Source organism: Ostrea edulis, chromosome 5, assembly GCF_947568905.1.
Source record: "Ostrea edulis chromosome 5, xbOstEdul1.1, whole genome shotgun sequence".
Classification (NCBI taxonomy): Eukaryota; Metazoa; Mollusca; class Bivalvia; order Ostreida; family Ostreidae; genus Ostrea; species Ostrea edulis.
This window is the reverse complement of record NC_079168.1, coordinates 72,974,898-73,002,092: the sequence shown is the minus strand read 5'-3', so window position 1 is coordinate 73,002,092 and position 27,195 is coordinate 72,974,898. Positions and strand designations below refer to the sequence as shown.

Genomic DNA, 27,195 nt, shown 5'->3' with positions numbered 1-27,195 from the left:
ATTTGTGAATATCATGAACCATGAAAGCTAAAATTAAATTTTTAGGAATTTGATATTTTAATAACTTATCTTTTTTCACGCTATACGCGCTACAGAATATTAAGCGAAACAGTTACCGAACGACATATCTTCATGAGTCAAAACGGAAGTAGGGAAGCATATTCATGATCTTTAGTCTAGAAGGAAGAATTAACTGTTAATTTAACATATAACGTTAGTCAGAGAATAAACAAATGAGGTTTGCATGAGCTGGAACGACAATTCTTCCACTGACTCCGACAGGCCCTCGGAAAGAAAGCCACTGATGGACGGATCTGTTGAAACATACCGAAGGCATCTGTACGAGGACATTGGATCTAATGACACAGCAGCTGCTGCTGAAACTGGCCAGGTATGAACCACAACTGTCATTGTATGAACCACAACTGTCATTGTATGGCATTTAATGGTGGGGGGGGGGCAAGGTGGTTCTGTTTTTCCCAAAGACCAAGGGGTAGGTGGTTTGCAGACCCCAAATTAATAGTATGAATTTAAGGTTAACAGATACAGAGGCTTTGATGTATATGAGAACCTGTTTGGGTGAGCGTAGTTATAATGATGTAAAACTTATACGGTACCAATTTTGATGCACCAGATGCGCATTTCGACAAATAATGTCTCTTCAGTGCTCTAAAGTTCTGCGTCTCAGAACAGGTCAGGATTTGACACTAAGGCACCTCTGACCAATTTAGTCTACTAAATGATAAGTCCAGTCGGGAAAATGTCGTTTTACTAGTCCTACTGGTCGTGTTGAAAAAATAAATAAGAAATTTTATTTTAATCCTCAAGATATTTTAATTATTCTGAATTAAAAAACAACTTTGTCAACATTTTAAACTGTTTTATGACATAATCTCAGTTTTCAGTTGTAATAAAGAAGTCGCGGTCAGCAGTGGTGTTTATAATTTCTATTCATTAATTAAAAATGTGAATATGTGTAAAGTTTTGGATAAATAGATGTAAATTGAATTCATTTTGATTTTAAAAAAGCATTTTATTTGAATCAATTGTAAGAAAGAGTGTATCAAATTGATAAATTATGTCGTAAACAGCCATTTTTCGGAGTTAATATATGTGCGAGAATGTCTCTATTCAAATACTGCTTCTCCTCCTCATAGAAAGATGTACCAAGACACGAAGAGTATGATGTTTTTGACCTGTCTCTCAGTCCGTCAGACCCTTTATTTTGTCACCACAACTCCTCTGAAACTGCTCAACAGAATTCCTTGAAACTTTGTAGTTAATAAGGACACACTGTGAAGATGTACATATTCCCAGGAAATTCTGATTCAATAATTTTTCTGGAGTTATGCTCCTTTTGAACTTACAATTTTGAGCCCGTCTGTCTTGTTCTTGTCAGCGCAACTTCTCTGAAACTGCTCAACAGAATTCCTTGAAACTTTGTAGTTAATAAGGACACACTGTGAAGATGTACATATTCCCAGGAAATTCTGATTCAATAATTTTTCTGGAGTTATGCTCCTTTTGAACTTAAAATTTTGAGCCCGTCTGTCTTGTTCTTGTCAGCGCAACTTCTCTGAGACTGCTCAACAGAATTTCATGAAACTTTGTAGTTAATAAGGACACACTGTGTAGATATGCATATTCCCAGGAAATTGTGATTCAATTATTTTTCTGGGAGTTATGCCCCTTTTGAACTTAAAATTCCAACCTGTCTGTTCTGTTCTTTGTCAGTGCAACTCCTCCGAGACCGCTCAACAGAATTTTGTGAAACTCTGAAGTTACTAAGGACACAGTGCAGACATGCATATTCCCAGGAAATTCTGATTCAATAATTTTTCTTAGAGTTATGTCCCATTTGAACTTAGAATTTTGAGCCGTCTGTCCTTAATTTCGAGCCTGTCGGTCCTGTTCTTGTCAGCGCAACTTCTCTGAGACCGCTCAACGGAATTTTAATAGAAAACAATGCATATTTCTTTTCTGAATTGGACAATATTTTTTCCGGATTTTTATTTTAATTTGATTGACAAAACTTCAGACAACTGTGTCTGTGAGTAAACTTTTTACATTTTCGACTTCTTCTCCAGAACCACTTGACTAATTATAACCAAACTTGGCCAAAAGCATCCTTGGGTGAAGGGCTTTCAAGTTTGTTCAAATGAAGGGCCATGTCCCCTTCAAAGGGGGAGATAATCACAAAAATGCAAAAATAGGGTGGGGTCATTTAAAAATCTTCTCAAGAACCACTGGACCAGAAGAGCTGAAATTTACATGAAAGCTTCAAAACATAGTGCATATTCAAGTTTGTTCAAATCATGGCCCCCAGGTGTATGATGGGGCCACAATAGGGGATTAAAGTTTTACATACAAATATATAGGAAAAATCTTTAAAAATCGTCTTCTCAAGAACCACCACTGAGCCAGAAAAGCTGAGATTTACATGAAAGCTTCCTGACTTAGTTGGAAATGTCCAACATCCTATCTCGTGGGCCTTAAGAAGTAATGCAGTTCAAATGAACTGCAAATCAGGATAAAAACCAGTTATTATGATAAATGATCTTTCATAAAATGGAAAACTTTCACGGTAACCATCTTTATTGATAATCCTATTCCAAGCAGATGCTTATTGAAGCATTACACTCAGTAGTGAGCAAAAACACCACTGGCAAGATTTAAAACCAAATGAAAACGTAAAATCAGGTGCACAGACATACCCAGCTAGCATCTGAGGTATTGAAACTGATTATGGTAACTATCTGAGTCTGTGTACAAACTACCTGCTCTGGTACTGAGGAGAAAATGAATGATATGGAGTTACATCGATATGTGTAAGCCAATACGGAGAAGTTCTGTAGACTGAATCTCTACAATCTCTACAGATTATATTTTGATACGTTACTATAGGCAGGAGAAGTTCTGTAGACTAAATCTCTACAATCTCTACAGATTATATTTTGATGCGTTACTATAGGCAGGAGAGGTTCTGTAGACTAAATCTCTACAGATTATATTTTGATGCGTTACTATAGGCAGGAGAGGTTCTGTAGACTAAATCTCTACCGATTATATTTTGATGCATTACTATAGGCAGGAGAGGTTCTGTAGACTAAATCTCTACAATCTCTACAGATTAGATTTTGATGCGTTACTATAGGCAGGAGAAGTTCTGTAGACTAAATCTCTATGATCTCTACAGATTATATTTTGATGCGTTACTATAGGCAGAAGAAGTTCTGTAGACTAAATCTCTACAATCTCTACCGATTATATTTTGATGTGTTACTATAGGCAGGAGAAGTTCTGTAGACTAAATCTCTACAATCTCTACCGATTATATTTTGATGCGTTACTATAGGCAGGAGAAGTTCTGTAGACTAAATCTCTATGATCTCTACAGATTATATTTTGATGCGTTACTATAGGCAGGAGAAGTTCTGTAGACTAAATCTCTACAATCTCTACCGATTATATTTTGATGTGTTACTATAGGCAGGAGAAGTTCTGTAGACTAAATCTCTACAATCTCTACCGATTATATTTTGATGCGTTACTATAGGCAGTTGAGAACCATGACAGTGCAGTGACTACTCGTCCAACACGAGACAGAAGATCCGCACAAAGGCGGTCAGCGCGGTCTAATGAGGAGGAGGATGACGACGACGACACACTACTGTACGGGGCTAAACATGTCATCATGCTGTTTGTTCCCGTGTCCCTCTGTATGGCTGTCGTGGTGGCTACTATCAGCTCTGTAACCTTCTACACAGATAAAGGAGGCTATTTGTAAGATTTCTTTTTGATCTTTTAAATGCATTTACTGAATTTAAAATCTAAATCAGGAGTCCATACTATTTGATTACAATACATCACATGAATTTAATTTCTTGGCATTTGTAAATGCAGCTGTCATGGTTGTTGAACTACACCTGATAGATTTGAAATATAGTTTTATTAGGACATATGAATAGTTTTATTATGGTGTATGATAAATGAAACAATCCACAGCATCATCTACTTTATTTCAGAGTATACACTCCATTCCATGATGGCGACAAAGCCGATGCTGACACAGGAACGAAAGTCTGGCAGTCATTGGCCAACGCTCTCATTCTATTGGCTGTTATCTGTGTGATGACTATTGTGCTTCTACTGCTTTACAAATTCAAATGTTACAAGGTGAGGTCAATATAACATGAATTATATAACCAAGTGTTACAAGAGGAGGTCAATATAATGTGAATGATATAACCAAATGTTACAAGGTGAGGTCAATATAACGTGAATTATATAACCAAATGTTACAAGGTGAGGTCAATATAACGTGTGAATTATGTAACCAAATGTTACAAGAGGAGGTCAATATAATGTGAATGATATAACCAAATATTACAAGAGGAGGTCAATATGACGTGAATTATGTAACCAAGTGTTACAAGGTGAGGTCAATATGACGTGAATTATGTAACCAAGTGTTACAAGGTGAGGTCAGTATAACATGAATTATGTAACCACAATCAAAACACTTTGAACCTTCAATCCAATACGCAATTTCTGAGTTGCACAATAGTTATTTCCCTTTGTTGAACTCATGCGCACGGTGAGATGCAAAATGCATTGTCATATTCACGCGATGGGTACAAATGCTTATCACTGCGTTCATATATTGTCTAAAGGATGATTAGCAGACATGCAACCACCCGAATTGCATGGACACACAAATTCTGTAAGTTTATGAGTATTCGATAATAAAATGACTTGAAGAAAAATCAATAATCACCATCTTCCTTTTGATTAAAGTATCACTCGTGTAGAGGAGGAAATGAATAATAGTTTCATATTTGATTTAAAGGCCTAAATCAAACAAATTATTCTTGACATTGTCAGTTTAATGTATACCAACGACTGATGTAAAAAAAAATTATGCTTTCACAACTTTTATCCTTATTTAAATAGCCAGTCTAGACTATATGTATACGTCTTGTACCCACCCAAGCGTTCAACAGAATACTGAACATACCTCCATCACAAAAGAGCTGATATCTCAGAAATTGGGCTTGTTGTTCTTTACTTGAATAAGCAGAGAGCTGATATCTCGGAAATTGGACTAGTTCTCAATCTAATTAAAAATCAGACTTCTTAGATATGCGCTGTATACTCTGCGTAAGAAGATTTGACATAACCCGACTAGGGGTCATGTTCAGGTGAACTTTATGTTAGCCAATCAGCGCGTCGCCAATGAAATGGTGTTCACAATTCAATTTCAAGGAAAATGGCTGTGATTGTTTGGTTTGAAAGAAAACACATCACAGCTAGATGTGACGTCACAATGCACCGTTTACGTCAACTGGTGTTATATTCCTTGCGTTAATTAAGTAAACCATCTTGAAAACTATTGAAATTGTACCCATCCCTATTCATACATGATTTGCATTTCACAATTAATTTAATTTGGTTGTATTTTATATTATACGTTTTGTTGTTTGAATGAGTGGAATAGATTATGCATTATTGCAAAAGTTTGAAAATTCCTTATATGAGAATAAAAAAATTTTTAGTGTGGAATAAACTTCAGGAACCACCTAAATAACCATCATTGATTGTATGGCACAATCTGATTGGCTGATAGTTCTTATGAATATTCCAAGCGAAAGGTCGTACGGACAAGACCCCCTATGGGGTTATGTCAGATCCTATTGTAGCGATTATGAGCGTATCTTAGGATCTGATTTTAATTAGATTGAGTTGTTCTTTAATTGAATAAGCAGATCTCCATAAGCCAGATTTATCAAATCTAAAGAATTATCTAATTATACAGTAGAACAACTGGTAAAAAAAAATTGTTAGTGATTGGGTCTTGCAATTTTCCTTGTTGGGTTTTTCTTTTTCACTCAATCTGCATCTCTTCACTCCCTCAAAATAATTAAACCCAGTTGTGAATTATAACTACTAATCTGACTGATATATATGTTTACTTGTATTTTTTAGGTTATACATGGCTGGCTGATTATGTCATCCTTAATGCTTCTGTTTCTGTTTTCCTACATTTACCTGGGGTAAGAATTTAAACTGCGTCAAATTGTATATTTAGACTGTGTCAAATTGCATTTTTAAAATGCGTCAAATTGTATTTACAACAATTTATGAATCAGAGTTATGAAGTAAGAAAAATGATACAATAAATATTTGTTTATTAGATGTCCAGAAACGTCTATCCAATAAACATGTTATTATACCCCCTGAACGAAGTTCAGGGGGGTATATAGGAATCACTCTGTCTGTCCGTCTGTCTGTGTAGATTCATGTCCGGGCCATAACTTCTTTGTTCTTTGACTTAGGCATACCATATTTGGCACACAGGTGGATCACCATGAGACAATGTGTCGAGTACCTTCATGACCTCTATATGACCTTGACCCTTGACCTCAAGGTCAAAATTAAAGGTTTTTTACAATCGATTTGTGTCCGGGCCATAACTTCTTTGTTCTTTGACATAAGCATACCATATTTGACACATGAGTGTATCACCATGAGACGATGTGTCATGTACCTTCATGACCTCCATATGACCTTGACCTTACGGTCAAAATTAAAGGTTTTTTCAATGGATTCGTGTCAGGGCCATGACTTCTTTGTTCTTTGACATAGGCATACTATATTTGACACATGAGTGTATCACCATGAGACGATGTGTTGGGTACCTTCATGACCTCTATATGACCTTGAACTTTGACCTCAAGGTCAAAATTGATTGTAGGGTTTTGACATAGTCATACCATAAGACATGGGTGTATCACCATGAGACTATGTGTCATGTACATTCATGACCTCTTTATGACCTTGACCTTTGATCTCAAGGTCAAAATTATAGGTTTATGCCATGGATTTGTGTTCGGACTATATCTTACATTTTCTTCTACAAAGGCATACCATATTTTTACACTCAGGAAAGAGGTAATTTATACCTATTCACAACACTCTTTGGGAGATTGGGGTAAGCGGGGGGTATTCTTAGTGAGCATTGCTCACAGTACCACTTGTTTTCATTTATTGTGTCCAATTTCTTTTTCAATATTTTGTTTCTGATGAGAATTTTATGTTACTGTCAGTTTGAATGACCAAGTTCATGCTTCATATACAGTAAAATATTGATACAGTGAATTCTTGAATACTGTGGATTTATTTCATTATTTATCCGTGATTTGCTATATCCTTAAACAAAATCTTATAATGGATTCATTAAGCTTAGTAGAATAAACTCTCTTATATCTCTATCTTTGTCAACATTGTAAGAAAAGGGATCTATTATACATGTACATATATGTACTTACAGGATTTTATTATGAGAGCAAAATTTAACTGGGAGAAATTTTAGAACACTTTACAGTTCATAAGCGTGTCAATTTTACGTGTGCCATTTTGAAATCAGCTGACTCAGTAATATGATTCCGATCTATTAAAATATATTGTAAATAGTTTGTATCAAATATTTTTTACATGAGTGATGTACATGATATCGTGTGTATTAAAAACGGATTAATATTTGATATGAATAAAGCCTGACTGCAGAGAGGCATCACAAGCCTTGGGTGTGATTATTGAGGCCTCTTACAGGACTTGCCATGCTGCTTGTACATAGACTGTGTGTATGGACAGGTCTTTTTGTATCCTTAATTGATGTTACACCCAGTAGGCTTAATTGAATCTAAATGGTTAAGAATAGATTGATTGATTGTATATTGTTTAACGTCCCACTCGAGAATCTTTCACTCATATGTAGACGTTACCATTCTGCTGAAGGGCCACAAAATATAGGCCTATGCTTGGCGCTTACGGCCATTGAGCAGGGAGGGATCTTTATCATGCCACACCTGCTGTGACACAGGGCCTTGGTTTTTGCGGTCTCCTCCGAAGGACCTCCGCATTTAGTCGCCTCTTACGACAAAGCAAGGGGTACTAAGAACCTATTCTAATCACAGGGACTAAGCCTGTTTTGGGTATGAACTCTGTATACCATAAATATCTATATTTATGGTATCACAGAGTTTGGGCCCAAAACGGGCTTAGCCCCTGTGATTCTAACTCAGGTCTCTAAAGGATGTTTAGAATAGAATTAATTGTAACTAAGGTAAGGTTATAAAGGTAATATGTCGGATGTTAAAAACAATTGATTAAATAAAGTAGAGGGATAAAGGGAAGAGTAATGTTCAAGTTCATTATATGGGTACATCATTTAGATATATTTTGCTGTATGCTAATTCATTACACATGAATATCAGAGAAATACAAGGGGTGCTTTGTGGGGATTCAGAAAAGATTTGTTGTAATTGTGAACTGTTTGAGTTCATTCTAAATGATTACTGTATATGTATGTGATGGATTTTCTTTCTGTCAAGAAAAATCTGTTGTGTACAGTTTTAGTTTTCCCATCTGAAGTTAAGACATGTAAAGTATACTATTTTTTCTGTACAGGGTGTTGCTACAATATGATTTTTTTTTCTGTACAGGATGGTGCTATAATATGATATATATATTTTTTTGTACAGGGTGGTGCTACAATATATTTTATTTCTGTACAGGGTGGTGCTACAATATTTTTTTTTCTGTACAGGGTGGTGCTACAAGCCTATAATGTGGCTATGGATTACATCACTGTGGCCCTTCTGATGTGGAATTTTGGGGTGGTGGGTATGATCTGTATCCACTGGAAGGGACCATTGTTTCTACAACAGGCGTATCTCATCGTTATATCAGCCCTGATGGCCCTCATCTTTATTAAGTATTTACCAGACTGGACCACGTGGGTGGTGCTAGGGGTCATGGTTGTTTGGGGTAGGTATCGGTTCATCACCACACTGTTTCTCTGCTGTTGTTTCTGATCATTCATGTGGTCATTTAACATGACACATGATGATTTGTCATTGCTAGTATGCAAAAAATATTTGTATAAAAGTCTGTGTTTTAGGAGGAAAAAAGATTAATTCATTTGATTAATTCAATGTAGTTCAAGTTCTGAAGAAAAGTGAAAGACATGTATGCTAAACATGAAAAACATGTATGCTAAACATAAAAATCATGTATGAAAAACATGTATGCTAAATGTGAAAAACATGTATGGTAAACATGAAAAATATGTATGCTATACATGAAAAATATGTATGTTAGATATGAAAATCATGTATGCTTAATATGAAAAACATGTATGTTAAATATGAAAAACATTTATGTTAAATATGAAAATCATGTATGCTAAATGTGAAAAACATAATTATGCTAAGTATGAAAACATATATATGCTAAACATGAAAAACGTATGCTGTGATACACGTATCAGAAAGTTCAATGTGACAAGCTGGATTCTGTAAAAACGTATGCTGTGATACACGTATCAGAAAGTTCAATGTGACAAGCTGGATTCTGTAAAAACGTATGCTGTGATACACGTATCAGAAAGTTCAATGTGACAAGCTGGATTCTGTAAAAACTGTGATACACGTATCAGAAAGTTCAATGTGACAAGCTGGATTCTGTAAAAACGTATGCTGTGATACACGTATCAGAAAGTTCAATATGACAAGCTGGATTCTGTACAGAACCATATAGTGCTTTTTCACTGTTAAAGAATATGCCAGTTTCGAGATAAGAGCTCTTCTGTGTAGGAGGTGCATTTAGTGGCACTTTTAATGCCCAAGTGGGACAGGCTGGACCTACAGTCTGGGGGGAAGACAATGGAATGTATGAAAAGCAGCTTCTCTTTAAGTTTGTAAATGTAGGAAATACAAAATACATCAAAAGAAATACAAAAAATTATTGAAAGATGAAATATTTTACTAAAGTGGAAACATTAAAAACAATGTCATATTTACAAGTAATTTCCTGGATATGATATGTACGAGCAACAAAATAATGTGATATAATAAGAATTCCATGTATTTAATTACTCCCTGAATACTTATCATTTACTTAGTTTATGTATCGGTCGAATTTGGGTGATGAAACTGCATATATGAGAAACTTATTAAGCAGAATCACTTATGCTTGGCTGAAAATTTGTCCCACTCCCGCATGTAAACAAATTGTTTCGCGCCTTATTATGTAAGAGAGTTCTCCATAGAGAATTAACTCGAACGTATCTCGAAACCAGTGTATTGAATATGCTGCATGAAGATGTTTTCTTTTTTAGATTTAGTAGCAGTGCTTTGTCCTAAGGGTCCACTTAGAATTTTAGTAGAAACAGCACAGGAGAGAAATGAACCTATATTTCCAGCCCTTATTTATTCCTGTAAGTGCAGATTGAATTTTAAATTTGATACTTGCTTTTTTATTAGCTATAAATTTTCTTACCAGAGTTTGTCAAAAGACTGTCAATAGTACATCTTATAATTTGATATAAAATGATGAAAATTGGATTCCATAGGCCATTTATGATATAAAGTCATGCATTAAAAATTATAAGACTTGTGTGAGGGTTTGTTCAAGCAAGGAATTTTCAAGTCATATACATGTGGATGTAAGTTTGTATAAATCAAGGACTCCAGAATAGGTCACATTAGGATTTAAAGATTTACAAAAATATCTCATCAAGTAAAATAGAATTCTTTTAAAACTTTCTCCAGAATAAAACTACAATATGCCAAATGAATACATGTACATGCAAACACAAAACCGAAGACTGGATTTTGTAACATCAAGTGGAATGAAATTCTTTTTTAAAAACTCTCCAAAACGAAACAATATCTCAAATGAATACCAGTATATTCAAATCAACAAATTAAATGTTGATTTGAATTATAATCTTAATAATTTTATTAACTGTCATGCATTTTTCCACCAGGGTTCATTTATGGATGAAGGTCAAGCAAAATTGTAGATTTTTATCGGGGTAAAAATGCAGTATTTTGATAGCAAAACCCTGTATTTTCATGGGGCCAAAATGTTTTTAAGAAAAATTGAAAAGTTGTTATTCTGTATTATAGTTCAGCTTCTCCTGTTTGTGAAGGTTTTAATTGGTGATTTTCCACTGTACATGTTTTACAAGAATTTGAATAAGAGAAGAAAAAAAATTCTGTCAACTTTTGAACATACATGTACATATATATATAAAGATTACATCACAGTTTGTGCTGCATACAAAATGTTTGAAAAGTAGATTACATTTTGGGGCAGTTTTGAATGATAATTTAACAAACATGTACTTTGTAACATCATGGTATACAAACTACAGTGAAATTGCATCACAGTAATAGATCATTAAATCATGATGCATTCTCTATATGTTTTTATGCGGAAAAGTAAATATCATCTTAGAATTTTAAAACTTCATAGTGTCAAATTAGGTCCTACATGTATGTGAACTTTGTTCTTTTTCTAAAGAGTGTATTGGAAATTTTGAGATGTAAGAGTTGTGCCCCTTATGATTTTAGCTACTATGATTTTTAATCTTTAATTGGATTTTTAGCCACTATGATTTGGTCTGTTGTTGGAATGGCAGAAGATGGATCAGATAAAAAGAAGAAAAAGAAGAAATCCAAAAAAAAGGGTAACTGTTGTCACTTAGTACACTGATATTTATGGAATAATTTGAATTATTTGTATTTGCAAATATGTTGTCAGTAATAAATCTTTAATGATTTATTGTTGGTAATTCTTGATAAAAACACTATGATAAAATAAGATAAGTTTATTCCAATTTTGGACCCAGAGGGCATAACGGCAAGACAGCTTATAATTTAAAAAGAAAGTTTTCAACATTAACTACAGATTACATGAACTGCAAACTACATGTGGATGTAGCATGTGGGGGAAACAAGTACATACATATATATGAATTGCAAATCAGGTGTATACACAAGTAAATGGACAATATCAGTATTATACCAACATATGAATAATGAACTATAATGATTTTTGCAGTGATACAATTTGATATAGAAACTTGTACTTTTTTTTTTAAATTAAATTTTTAGCTCTTCTGAGCCGAAGGCTCAAAGAGCTAATCATATGGCCATATGTCTGGCGTGCGGTGTGCGTCAACTTTTTGGGAAAAGGGCTATATCTCAAAAACCCCTTGGCCAATTTTTGTCAAATTTGTCACAGGGTATCCTTGGCCCAAGGGCTTTCATTTGTACTAAAACTAGGGTTGTGACCCTTTAACAAGGGGAGATAATTAGGAAAATGCAAACAAAAGTAGTGGTTGCTAAAAAATCTTCTTCTCAAGAACCACTGGGCAAATTATCACCAAACTTATGCATAAAGATGAGGATAGGTTGTAGATAAAAAATTGTTCAAGGCATCATCCTGGGGCAAAGGGTGTGATCTCAAGGTCACTTCAAAGTTGACCTTAATTTTGTTTTGTTAAAACTTTGATATTTGGCTTAGTATAAGGACTAGGATCATCAAATTTTGTCAGTTGATGCATTTTAGGACCTAATATCATGTTGTCTCAAAAGTAGGTCATGGTGACCTACTTTTTGAATTTTGCAAGTAATTATTATTAAATGGATTTTGATGCATATCTTGGACACTTTTGAGCCTATGATCATCAAAAGTTGTCAGTTGATGGATCATGGGACCTTGAAGTGCGTCATGTGAAAAGTATGTCACCATGACCTACTTTCTGAATTTTATGGCTAATCATTTATGAATACATTTTAGGTTGTTATTTCAGTTTAGAATCATCAAACCTTTTAAGCTGATGCATCTAGAGGCCTCAAAACATATTTATAAAATTTTGAATTTTGCAGACATTCAAATTTCACATTTTCAATTTTAGATGCATATTTTGGACATTATGAAAGCTAGGATCATCAAACTTTGTCAGTTGATGCATCTTGAGTCTTCATAGTTTGTTGACCAAAAAGTAGGTCACAGTGACCTACTTTTGGAATTTGACGGCTATATTTGAATACTATTTGACTTGTCAGTTGATGCATCTTGAGTCTTCAGTGTGTTGACCAAAAGTAGGTCTCCGTGACCTACTTTTGGACAGTTACATCTAAATTTTCAGGTACTATTTGACTTAACATCATCATACTTTGTTAATTGATGAATCTTGGTTAGTGAGAATTTTTGCCTGTTCTACAATGTATCAGAAGAGCGATTCTAGGCCCATGATCCTCTTGTTTCTATATATCTCATGAAGTGTGTTGTGTGGGGTATAAAAACAAAGGAAGCTTGGGTTAATGGAAACCTGGTATGATTACTACATATAATCCACATTGTTTTCACATCTCCCACAAGTCAACAGACTAGTCATATAGTCCTTTTAAGAACAGCATCAGTCAACAGTCTTACATAAAAGAAAATTAAGGTGCAGAGACTAAACCATTTGGGTTATTATTTGATGTTACCTCTGTTTCCAGCACCAGCCGCCTCAGCTGAGCCAAATCACTTAGAGGAGGAAGAAGATGGGGGGTTTCCGGAGGAACGACCACCTAGACATCTGTCTCAGAGCTCAGAGGAGACCGCTAGGGTCAGTAGATCATTGTGTAAAATCAGAGGAGAGCGGTCAGTAGATCATTGTGTAAAATCAAAGCTCAGAGGCGTCTGCTAGATTCAATAGATCTTTGTGTAAAATCAGAGGAGACCGGTCAGTAGATCATTGTGTAAAATCAAAGCTCAGAGGCGTCTGCTAGATTCAATAGATCATTGTGTAAAATCAGAATCAAGTGGATAGCAGACACTGTCGAAGACTAGTGACAACCAATGGAATTCAATACTTTGAAAGCAGTTAAACTGTAGGGTTATTGGTGAAAACAGTTAAACTGTAGGGTTATTGGTGAAAACAGTTAAACTGTAGGGTTATTGGTGAAAACAGTTAAACTGTAGGGTTATTGGTGAATATAGATCAGAGTTGGATGTAGAAATGAGTAACAATATAAGTTCAATAACTCATGTATCATTTTATTCATTTTTTTGTCAAGTTTAAAAATTGAAGCATTATTGGCACTGATCCCTGTTAGTGGAATGTTTCAAATAAGGAAAATAGTTGATGGTCCTAACTGTAGATCAGGGTTGAAATATAAGAATTAATTGATACCAAATGTATGAAACATTTGAACTGACTACCAGAGCTTACCGAACGATATTAATATAATCTGCCATCTATTTGGAGCTATAGTGCATTAATGATAACTTATACCAGGAATATATTCTTATGGATCCTATTATTTCACAAAAAGTTGGTGCTCTATAATGGCACACACTAAAATTCTATAGGAATTCATTATCTCAAGCCACGGTCCAGAGTCCACATATAGCTCTCTTCTTTGGGAGAGGATCGTGCATATTGTTCGTGGTTTGTGACGATGATAGAATTTAGTAACATTTTATTCCTAACGAATTATTAGATACTTGATAAGTGTGTACTTTGTAATTAACTTTAATGCATTGATTGGTGTGTATTTTCTATTTAACTTTAATGCATCGATTGGTGTGTATTTTCTATTTAACTTTAATGCATCGATTGGTGTGTATTTTCTATTTAACTTTAATGCATCGATTGGTGTGTATTTTCAGGCTGTAAGAGCTGCCAGAACTCTGGGAGATTCAGATAATGGGCAGCGAGGAAACACACAGAGAAATCAGAATACTGAGGAGGAAGACGAGGAAGAAAGTAAGGTTTTCTATATATACTGTAGATAAAAAGCCTTAACAAATCGCATGTAGCTTCAGACACAAGGGAGATTACTCTCTCTACAGACATCTTACTGTTGTTGTCGGTTCCTTTTTATTTCCGTGCAGTATCACGGGTAGTGTCCACACTAGTGGGCCCCCTTCCAGGTATCTGGCTGGCTGCACGCATGGCAGATCTCACCTCAGATCTCCATTCTTTCCGATCTTGAGGGTCGGCAATGTATTGTATGATACAATAATTATCAATTAAACAAAGAAGATGATTTTTTTTTAAAATAAGGATTAGTGTTGTTTTTTGTTCATTAAAAATTCTTAAGGAAGTTAGCTCCTGAGCTTTTGAGTACAACTGCGCAGGATGCTACAACTAAGTATTTAGTGGTTCAATACTGATCCCATTGGTGCAAACATATTACGCATCTATTACTGAACCCCATCCAGTTGAAAAATTTTGTGTCAATTCAAATTTTGAAAGGGTTTGACATGGACTATATTTTGTAGCGGAAGGATTGATTAATCAGAAAGTTCTAAATCTGCATGATATTACAGTTTCTGTTTCATCACATATATATCTTCTATTTTTATACTCCGGTACATGTATTACAGTTTTATGATTTATGATACAAGTAGTTGAGACTTGGAACTAATTCAAATGTTGTAATTTATTAACATGGTTGGTATATTTTTCCAAATAGAACACCGATTCTTAAAAAAGTTTAGATTTATTTACTCAAAATTTTGTATAAAAATTAAGTATTTTTGCCAATAATTTAAAAATTTGATCTCCAACCCCCACTATTTTTAGTTTCATTTTAAATTTTAAGAAAAGACCTTGAAAATTATGTGAAATTTTAAAAATTGACATTGCTCCTAATATGTTCTTTTAAACTCTCAAATTTCATATCATGAATTTTTTCGTATATTAAATGCAAGAAGGTCATTATTTATTTCCATTACTATTATTAAACTTTTTTTTTATCTGTAGTGTTAGAAGACATGATTATGTATATCTGTTTTATGTAATGATTGATTTGTGTTGCTTATGCTGTGTTGACACCACCAAACAAATCAAGTTTAATTGAATAAATTTTAAGTGCAAAAAGATCATGTTTAGAACACTCTAGTTCAGTAACAAGCGTTGCGACCCCCATTTTTAGCTCACTTGAGCCTCCGGCTCAGGTGAGCTTTTCTGATCAAAATTTGTCTGTTGTTGGTGTTGTAAACTTTTCACATTTTCATCTTCTTCTCCAGAACCACTGGGTCAATTTCAACCCAACTAGGCCAAAAGCATCCTTGGGTGAAGGGCTTTCAAGTTTGTTCAAGTGAAGGGCCATGCCCCCTTCATAGGGGAGATAATCACAAAAATGCAAAATTTGAGTAGGTTCATTTAAAAATCTTCTTAAGAGCCACTGGGCCAGAAGAGCTGACATTTACATGAAAGCTTCCTGACATAGTGGAGATTCAAATTTGTTAAAATCATGGCCCCCGGGGGTAGGATGGGGCCACAATAGGGGATCAAAGTTTTACATACAAATATATAGGGAAAATCTTTTTAAAATCTTCTCAAGAACCACTGAGCCAGAAGAGCTGAGATTTACATGAAAGCTTCCTGACACAGTGCAGATTCAAGTTATTCAAATCATGGCCCCCGGGGGTAGGTTGGGACCATAATAGGGGATCAAAGTTTTACATAGAAATATGTAGGGAAAATCTTCTTCTCAAGAACCACTGAACCAAGAGAGCTAAGATTTACATGAAAGCTTGCTCTAAAGGGGTATTAGCCCTGTTAGGAAGAACTAGTTTAAGGGTAACTATGCTTCAGGGCCACTAACTTATAAAAATCTCAAACTCCGACTCAAATTATTGTTTTTCACCTGAGGAGAGATTTTGCTTAAATACTGTGCCACCAAAATTTCTTGGAGTCATCTCACGCAAGTTGAGATTTGACAAAATAATTCAATGTGTTTTCATTGTTGCAAGGGGCCTTACTTTCAATAAAATCCACTTTCACTTTGTTGTTTACATTAACTACAACGCTTTGGCATGAACTTTACATCTCAAAGAGCTAATCATTTGGCCATATGTCTGGCGTGCGGTGTGCATCAACTTTTTGGAAAAAGGGCTATATCTCAAGAACCCCTAGGCCAATTTTTGTCAAATTTGTCACAGGGTATCCTTGGCCCAAGGGCTTTCATTTGTACTAAAACTAGGGTTGTGACCCTTTAACAAGGGGAGATAATTAGGAAAATGCAAACAAAAGTAGTGGTTGCTAAAAAATCTTCTTCTCAAGAACCACTGGGCAAATTATCACCAAACTTATGCATAAGGATGAGGATAGGTTGTAGATAAAAAATTGTTCAAGGCATCATCCTGGGGCAAAGGGTGTGGTCTCAAGGTCACTTCAAAGTTGACCTTAAATTTTGTTTTGTTAAAACTTTGATATTTTGTTTAGTATAAGGACTAGGATCATCAAATGTTGTCAGTTGATGCATTTTAGGACCTAATATCATGTTGTCTCAAAAGTAGGTCATGGTGACCTACTTTTTGAATTTCGCAGGTAATTATTATTAAATGGATTTTGATGCATATCTTGGACACTTTTGAGCCTATGATCATCAAAAGTTGTCAGTTGATGGATCATGGGACCTTGAAGTGCGTCATGTGAAAAGTATGTCACCATGACCTATTTTCTGAATTTTATGGCTAATCATTTATGAATACATTTTAGGTTGTTATTTCAGATACCGAGAGGTTTAGAATCATCAAACCTTGTAAGTTGATGCGTCTAGAGGCCTCGAAACATATTTATTAAAATAAAGTAGGTCACAATGACCTACTTTTTGAATTTTGCAGACATTCAAATTTCACATTTTCAATTTTAGATGCATATTTTGGACATTATGAAAGCTAGGATCATCAAACTTTGTCAGTTGATGCATCTTGAGTCTTCATAGTTTGTTGACCAAAAAGTAGGTCACAGTGACCTACTTTTGGAATTTGACGGCTATATTTACTATTTGACTTACAATTATCAAACTTTGTCAGCTGATGCATGTTGAGTCTTTAGAGTGTGTTGACTAAAAAGTAAGTCACCATGACCTATTTTTGGATTTTGACGGCTATATTTGAATATTTCAGGTACTATTTGACTTACAGTCATCAAACTTTGTCAGTTGATGGGTCTTGAGTCTTCGGAGTGTGTCGACCAAAAAGGAGGTCACTGTGACCTACTTTTGGAATTTGACGTTTACATCGGAATATTTCAGATACTATTTGACTTGAATTATCAAACTTTGTCAGTTGATGCATCTTGATTCTTGGAAGTCTGTCAACCAAAAAGTAGGTCACTGTGGCCTTCTTTTGGAATTTGACGGCTATATTTGAATACAATTTGACTTGTCAGTTGATACATCTTGAGTTTTCAATGTGTCAACCAAAAGTAGGCCACCGTGACCTACTTTTGGACAATTACATTTAAATTTTCAGGTTCTATTTGACTTAACATCATCAAACTTTGTTAATTGATGAATCTTGGTTAGTGACAATTTTTGCCTGTTCTACAATGTATCAGAAGAGCGATTCTAGGCCCATGGGCCTCTTGTTGAATCATTCAATGACGTTACATGCAAAAGCACAGGCACCTGATGTATGGACACTACTAACACCCCCCCCCCTTTCCACCTTTTCTGAATTTTTATGCCCCAGAGAGCGAAGATCGGGGGGGGGGGGGGGATATTGCTTTTGTCCTGTCTGTCATTCTGTCTGAAACTTTAACCTTGCTAATAACTTTTACACAGTAAGTGCTAGAGCTTTGATATTTCACATGAGTATTCCTTGTGACAAGACCTTTCCGTGGGTACCAACATTTTTGACCCTGTGACCTTGACCTTGGAGTTTGACCTACTTTTAAAAAATTTGACATTGGTCATAATTTCTAAATGGTAAATTTATATTAGAGCTTTCATACTGCATATGAGTATTTCTTGTGACAAGATCTTTCTACTGGTACCAAGATATTTGTCCTTTTGACATTGGCCATCTTTAGAATTGGCCATTATCGGGGGCATTTGTGTTTCACTAACACATCTTGTCTTTTTGTTTGATTTTTGGTTTTTTGTGGTGGCAATTTTCCCAAAATGTGTGGATTCTGGATACCCTGTATATCTCATCCCAATTTCGATTTATGTAATTGTTTTACACTTTTTGTAAGCATTAAAGATTGGCCTTCTACCAGTATACTACTTACCCCCCCCCCCCCCCCACCCCACCCCACCCCCCCCCCACCCCCTATTTTGATAGTTGTTTTGCGCTGATAATTTTTCTGAAATGTGTAGATTCCCTGTCTATCTCATCCCTCTTTCGATTTATGTAATCTTTTCGCGCTTTTTGTAAACTTTAGAGATTGACCTTCTACTGGTATAATAAAGGTATAATTAAAATACCACACTGACACTTGTTTAGTCTAAGGATTTTTGTGGACTAATCACACAACACGTAACTCATTTCATACTCTGTGACCTCTTTGGCTGTCAGGGAAAACCCTGTCTGATCAATGCACGCAAAATTGTGACAAATAAAAGGGTGAGATGGGTTTTGAGTTGAAGAGACTTGTAGTATGACATCTCCCTGACCTGCCGCTCGCCAAATTCTCTTAGCTAATGCTGTGATTACTTGGAAAATGTGTCCTGAAGCCGGGACCTTCTGTTTGGTTACTAATTTTTGTTTCTTACCATGTGTATTTTATACCGGTAAAGGGCCAATCTCTAAAGCTTATGAAGAAGCGCGAATCGAATATATAAATCGGAAGAGGGATGAGATAGACAGGCAATCCACACATTTCAGAGAAATTATCAGAAGGGGGGGGGGGGGTAGTAGTGTCTATACTTCTAGTGATACAGCTATCATTGATCGTGTACAGTTGTCTTTGCTATTTTTGACATACGAAATATTTTAGAAATTGTTTTTCAACTTATAGAGAAGTTAAAGATATTGAGACTTATTGACACAATATATATAATGTCACGGTCACAATCCACGCCTATTGTCTCAATTTACGCTACGTACTACTAAATTCAGTAACCATGGCTAACGACAATGATATAACGGGTACATGTGCTACTGAACTCAGACTCAAGATATGCATTAATGTAAGGGTCATGGTCACTAGGTACAAGTAGCAGACAACATAAACATTTGAAGTGGAATTTCCTTACTGGCTATCTTGTGAAATGCTGTTTTGATGTGTGCAAGTTCCTCACGGCTAGGAAATTTGATAAATCTTTTGGCCAAATGATACAACAAGTCTTTGAACACCCTTATTACTCTGCCTGCCACCCTTATAGAAACAATGAGAGTCACCCACCGAAATATAAAACAAAGAAAATGGTGACAGGGAAAAAACATCTGTTTAAAATATAACCCTCGCTCAACCTTTCCAAAGGACTGGACCTGTCAAGAAACCTCCCTGTCCTCACAATCATTATATTCTTGCATCATCTGCATTGACAAAGTCATCTGACAGCCTCTTTGTTGTGAGTAAAGACACTTGAGATTTTATTTGAGGTTGCTATCTACCAATCACAGGATTTTCTGAGAAATCGCAAATATTTTTCTCAGCTGAGTTTAAAAATATTTTGGTGGCATGCGCATTTGAGAAAATTCTCAAATGTGAGAAAAAACTATTTTAAAAAATATGTGAGTAGGAGAAAATATTTGCATAGTTGGGTGAGAAAAAGTCAAATTTTTTGAGAAATCTCAAATTTGAGAAAATTTCAGCATTGGTAGCCCCAAAGCCAGAACATCCTATTTTCATATCATTAAACGTGTTCTGTATTTAGCTTGAAAATTGATTTTATTAGCATATTATATCATCCATTAAAGAAGGGGTTTTTTTTAATTTAAAATTTTTAATTTAAATTTTTAGCATACATGTATAGTCTCTGTCATGTCTGTCCCTCCGTCCATCTGAGCTCATATCTCCTAAACTTTTCATCAGAAATTGATATAATTGATCACAAATGTTCCTTGAGACAAGGACTTTTGGACCAAGGTCATTTTTGAAAGGTCAAGGTAACTTGGAACACATAAAAGTTCCTTATTTCAACAGTATTTGATATAAAAGTTCTCATCTCCTAAACCTTTCATAAAAAAATTATCATAATTGATCACTAATATTCCTTGAGACAGGAACATTTGGACCAAGGTTATTTTGGAAAGGTCAAGGTCACTCAAAGCATATACCTTATATAAGAAGTTTTTTGATTTCAACAGTTTTTAAACAGGTATTGATCATATATCACACAAATTAGTAATAGGAAAATCGCTTTCCAGACATTGGTCACTCAGGTCATTTTCTAAAGGGCAGCATCACTCATCAACATATATCTTATATATGATAAAAAAGCCTTCATTTTAACAATATTTTAACAGTTTTTGATCATTGTGCGAGTCATTCCTCCTATGAAGAAGTAAGATGCATCCATCAGTTTTACTGATGTTCTTGTTGCGTTTAGTTTATATGCATATTATAAGAAATGAAAATGTGTTACATTTTGTCAGGACTTGTTTGAAAGCTACAGGTACTTTCTAGCTACAATTTTTAAGTACAAAGTTAGCAAGAGGACATTGTAGTCCTGTAAATGTGACTTTTGTATGGAGCAGTGGCAATTTATAGAGATTTTATCTCGGAAGAAAATTAGACAAATTTTATTTAATTTCTCAAAAAATATATTGCATTGATTCCATGTAGATAATTACATGTACATGCTTGACAATTACCAGATTTTATCCAAATGTGAATTATAATAATGGACTTCTTTTTACAGGAGGTGTGAAATTGGGCCTTGGTGACTTCATATTCTATGGCGTACTTGTTGGTAAAGCTTCCTCAAATGGAGACTGGAACACCACCCTGGCCTGCTTTGTGGCTATTCTTATTGTAAGTACACTGTGGTGATTACAGCTGTGTGGGACCGATCAGCCATTATGAAATGGGAGGGGTTCGTATGTGAAGTGTCTGCTTTTCAAATTCACATCATGAATGATACAATGATTCTGCTTTCACAGTTATAGATATTTTGATGGGAAATATTTTTAAAAATGTTGTGTAAACATTCTTTATAGGTCTAGAGATCTTCTTGAGTATATGATTATATCCCCAGCCAGTTTATACATGCCTGTATGTTGGTCCTTTGTAAGTTGTTGCAAAACAGGAACTTGAATTTCTGAGAGCTCAGTGTACTGATTTAAATTTTCAAAGTATCTAGACTTTCACAGTAATGGGCCCCATCCGTGTCTGCAAGTGTGTGTATAATACTGAGCTTATAGACACTCTACAGGCAACATGGGTTTTTTTTCCTGATCATATTTTGTCCCTTGTCTATCCGTCTGTAAACTGTTCACGTTTACATCTTCTTTTCCATAACCAGTGGACCAATTTCAATCAAACATGGTACAAAGCATCTTTTGGTAAAAGGGATTTTTTAAGTTTGTGCAAATGAAGAGCCATACCCCTTCAAATGGGAGATAATCACAAAAATGCAAAAATAGAAGTGGGTCATTTAAAAAATCTTCTCAAGAACCAATGGGCCAGAAAAGTTGAAATTTACATGAAAGCTTCCTGACATAATGTAGATTGAAGTTTGTAAAAGTCATGGTCCATGGGGCTAGGTAGGGGCCACAAAAGGGGATCAAAGTTTTACATGCGAATATATAGCAAAAATCTCCTCAAGAACCACTAGACCAGGAAAGTTGAAATTTCCATGGCAGCTTTCTGGCATAGTGCCGATTGAAGTGTGATAAAATCATTTTTCCTGGGGGTAGGGTGGGGCCACAATAGGGGATCAAAGTTTTACATGCAAATTTATAGGGGAAATCTTTAATAATCTTCAGACAAGTTCAAATTTACAGGGCAGCTTCCTGACATAGTGCAGATTCAAGTTTGTTAAAATCACGCCCCCGGGGGTAGGATAGCGCTACAATAAGGGATCTAAGTTTTACATATGAGTGTATAGGGAAAATCTTTAAAAATCTTCTCAAGAACCACTGGGCCAGAAAAGTTCAAATTTACATGAAAGCTTCCTGACATAGAGTAGATCCAAGTTTGTGCAGTTCATGATCCCTGGGGATAGGGTGTAACCACAATAGGGACCAAAGTTTTACATATGCTGATATATAGAAAAAATCTTTAAAAATATATCTTGAACTATTTAAGCTAGGGCTTTCATATTTTGTATATACATTATTTACGGTAAGACCTTTCATGTGATGCAATGGTGTTTGATCTTGTGATCTTGACCTGGAAGTTTGGCCTACTTTTGATAAAAATCTGACCTATACAATATGTATATATTTATGGTAGATCTTTTATATCTTGAAAATAATTTTTTTTATGGCAAGAGCTTTAATTTCATGTCATGTCCTTTGACCTTGTGACCTTGAACTTTGAGTTTGACTTACTTTTAAGAAATTATAACCTATTAAGTATATCCTGAACTATTTAAGGTAGGGCTGTCATGTTTTGTGTATATGTTCTTTATGACAAGATTTTGTGACACTGACACAATGGTGTTTGATCTTTTGACCTTCGAGTTTGACCTACTTTTAAAAAACGCCTGACCAATTCAATATTTTATGAAGTATTTGAGGTAGGGCTTTGACAATTTGTTTATAAATTCTTTAAAGCAAGACCTTGTTATATTTTGGTGTTTGACCTTGTTACCTTGACCTAGAAGTTTGACCTATTTTGATAAAAATATTACTTATTCAATATCTGCAGAACTATTTAAGATGGAATTTTCATGTTTTGTATACAAATTCCTTTTGGCAAGAACTTTCATATCATACCATGATCTCTGACCATGACTTGGTTTTATCCAGAACACCAAGATCATGTTAGTCATATTGGTGTTGATGTAACTCTTATTACCATATATACTCGCCTATAAGTCGGATTTTTGGGAGTCAATTTTTGGTCCAAAACTCTATGTTCGACTTATAGGCGCGTCCTAAGGAGATTGGTATTTTTCGTAGAACATACGCCAATGTAGTGTTTTTTAAACAACTCCGACGATTATCATGGACTACCACACAAATGATTATTGTTCACAAATATCTAGACATATTGTATTGCTTATGTATTTTAAAATTATGTATAAAGTACAAGTATTTACATATTTTTATCTAGTTAAAAATTATTTACATACCGATAACTAATACTTTTAATTCAACTAATCTATCGTTTGTCGGTAAAATTGAATTACGAACCCAATTTAATATTGAAATATTCATATGTATACCGGCTGAAATATATTTCATAACAGATTGAATATTAACAGATAATTTAGATCATCATTCTTGACTCCTAAAAACTCTATTGTTGATACAATGAATTATACCAGAATCCAAAAATAACAAGTAAACACGGTGTCAGGAACTGGTAATTAGGAGACCATAATTGCTTAGGTAAACAAGGGATCATTGCCCATACTAGATCAAGGGTTGCGTTTAAACCCCAAACAGATATGGCTTGGATATTGAGCACATTATAATTATCAATTTCTCAAAAGATTTTTTGAAACATAGATAAAAACACTAGAGCATTGACTTGAAATTGTCAACCGAATCTGACAAAAATTTGTACCGATTTTTAAGCAGGTCAATGGCAAATTCCTACAAACTAACCTTAAAAAATACAACCGACTTATAGGCGGACTGACTTATAGGCGAGTATATATGGTAGGTGAATTCATTTTCAGTAAATACGATGTGATCATTTGGGTCTAGATTGGGGCCACAATATGGGATCAGAATGATTTATTGGATTAAAAAAAAAAATCTTTGAAATCACAACAGCCAAACCATGAAAGGGCCAAGGTGATTCATGTGAGCAATGTTGTCCATAGGCCTCTTGTTTGCTTTGTTATGAAGTGAGGAAGAACCCTATTGATTTTGGGGTCGAAAGATCAATGTCATTACAAGTTTTCATAGAAAAATTTTTTGTAGACACTCGTTGTGAAGAGATATGCCCTGCCTTGTGGAGCTCTTGCTTCTACTTGAATATTTTTCTACTTGAATATTTTTATTGATAACTTTACTCTCTTAAATGTGTGGTGTTAGAAGACCCTTTCCATCAAATTCCTGGTTATTGCCCAGAATAAATCATAAGATGTAAATGGCTGGCCTTTATCTGAGGTTTTAACCCCTTATATGACAGATACACATTCTTACGCATCTCTAATAGAGTATGTGGAAAATTTATCTAAAGTTAAAAATTAAGGGATATAACATAACATTCAACCAATAGGGAAAAATGAACAAGCATGAAAGAACACTTTTTATCATTAAAAAATCTATAGTAAATAATATAATTTTTTTAGATATAAGGAGTAAATTGTATTGAGTTTTTGCGATAGTTTTGACATCGCATCAATATTCCGCATGGCGGCATCCGTTAGATATCGTGTCATTGTCATATACGTGTAGTTGTGTGAAAAGTCATAAAATCAGAATAAAGTTGAGATCATAATAGTTCAGACAATAGTTAATATTACAGTTAATGAAAAGATTATTAACTTTTGGGAAACAATGCCAATTGTTATCACTGGTTTATGTGAAAGAACATTGTGATATTGCATAAATGTCATAATAATGTTCCATTTATTCTGTTCCATACTTGGTTAATGAAAAAAGAGGAAGTACTCAGCATCATTGAAAACTTTACACACTTTGACCCATCTATTTTCATTAGAATCTCTGTAATGCATTGTCATTTCATCATGACTTTGACATTTTTTCTCATCGTAATGAATACTCTATGACCTTTTGACAAAAAATTAAACTTGACTTATTTTTGTAATATTATTACCATCTTAGAATAAAGTGTATAGTAGTTTGGCTTAAGTTCAGAATCTGAATGTCTAAACAGAAGTGTGAGATCACAAACACGTAATGACCACTGTATCCATCGTAGCTGTGTCATCTCTGGAATATCTTGTACTATTGAAAGTGTCCCCACAACATTCATATAACACTGTTCTGATTTTATTAACACCATTTATTTCATACCTGTAGCAGAAGAAGCTTAAATTATAGCTTTCAAGATGAATTTCCACAGTATCATTCAGTTCTTGTTGCCATGACAAGGGAAATAACTTTTTGAATGTCCTTTTCAGAAAGTTCACAATCTAACCTTTCAGAAAACATTTACTTTATTATAGGTAAATAATACCAAAACTACATATAAATGCAATATTATATATTGCTTACAGGAAACCTTGCTAATCACTCTGCTACATGGTGGGGTTAAGAGCATGTAAAATATGTAATTTTTTCACATATTTTTTTCTTTAGAAATCATAGTCTCAACATACAGAAAATTTCTATCAAACTTTCTCTTGATAAGCACAACTGTGTGTCATATTTGCAGATTCTCAGCTCATCAGTCGCCTGTTTTCTGAATATAACCTTCACATGCACATGTGCGGTATGCGGGACAAGTCATCCCAAAAATTTGACAATTTCATATTGTTCATGTAGTTGGTCATTTTCAGTGCTTTATTTATCTTTTTAATTATTATATTTTCATCCTGTTTTTTGTTGTTTTTATTTCATCCCTATTTCCTATGCTTTCTTCCCTATGTGAGATGTTTACCTCCCTTTTTCTGTTTTTATTTCTGTTATGTGTGGTTTCTTTCCTATGTAAGATGTTTACCTCCCTTTTTCTGTTTTTATCTCTGTTTGAGATGTTTACTTCCCTATTTCTGTTTTTTATCTCTGTTATGTGTGGTTTTTTCCCTATGTGAGATGTTTACCTCCCTTTTTCTGATTTTATTTGTTATGTGCGTTTTCTTCCCTATGTGAGATGTTTACCTCCCTTTTTCTGTTTTTTATCTCTGTTATGCTTTCGTCCCTATTTGTAAGCAAGTCTTGCGACTCATAGATATTTTGTTTCTCTTTACAGGGATTGTGTTTCACTCTTCTGCTCCTGGCTATCTTCAGAAAAGCGCTGCCAGCTTTGCCTATTTCCATCACATTTGGACTGATTTTTAACTTCTCCACTAGTCTCCTGGTTCAGCCATTTGCAGACAGCCTATCTGCTTCTCAGGTGTACATCTGATGTCTGTGGGAGTGTTCAGGTGTACATCTGATGTCTGTGTCAGTCAGTGGGTGTATATCTGATATCCGTGACACAGAAAAGTGTCAGGTGGCACAGACTAAAATACATCAATTATTTTAAAACTTCAGCACTGTTAACATTGTCATGATCTTGAACCATACGAAACACTATGTTTACCATTTTTTGTGTGATGTACAGTATGTTGAATTAGATATTGTGTCATATGTTATTTAAATGCTCTCTAATTTTCATTTATTTTATTTTTTATTCATTTATTTTTGTTCTCTTTGTTTTGTTATTTCCTCTGTAGTAATTCAATGTTTATCCAGATGATTTTTGTATATGCATCATAAAATGTTTATCAAATGATTTTTGTATTTACATCATTAAAGCATTAATGAAACTGAAAGTTTTGAAAAAAAGATAATAAAGTATTTGTAACCTGTGTAAAA

At 34.6% G+C, this 27,195-nt stretch overlaps 1 protein-coding gene across 1 annotated transcript; it reads left to right on the top strand.

The window, feature by feature from the left end:
* Positions 1 to 100: 100 nt before the first annotated feature.
* LOC125652814 (presenilin-1-like) lies at positions 101 to 27,195 on the top strand. Its single transcript, XM_056165459.1, has 11 exons — positions 101 to 391; positions 3,557 to 3,783; positions 4,026 to 4,176; positions 5,986 to 6,053; positions 8,609 to 8,829; positions 10,181 to 10,279; positions 11,456 to 11,536; positions 13,359 to 13,468; positions 14,515 to 14,611; positions 21,453 to 21,565; positions 26,588 to 27,195. The coding sequence occupies exons 1-11, from the start codon at positions 245 to 247 to the stop codon at positions 26,741 to 26,743; spliced, it is 1,470 nt and encodes a 489-aa protein (XP_056021434.1). The 5' UTR covers positions 101 to 244; the 3' UTR covers positions 26,744 to 27,195.

Excerpts from the sequence above, each read along its gene's own strand:
- LOC125652814 (XM_056165459.1), top strand. The coding sequence starts at position 245 with ATGAGCTGGAACGACAATTCTTCCACTGACTCCGACAGGCCCTCGGAA. Across the intron at positions 11,537-13,358 it reads GAAGAAATCCAAAAAAAAGG|CACCAGCCGCCTCAGCTGAG; the intron begins GTAACTGTTGTC and ends CTCTGTTTCCAG. Across the intron at positions 14,612-21,452 it reads GGAGGAAGACGAGGAAGAAA|GAGGTGTGAAATTGGGCCTT; the intron begins GTAAGGTTTTCT and ends TTCTTTTTACAG.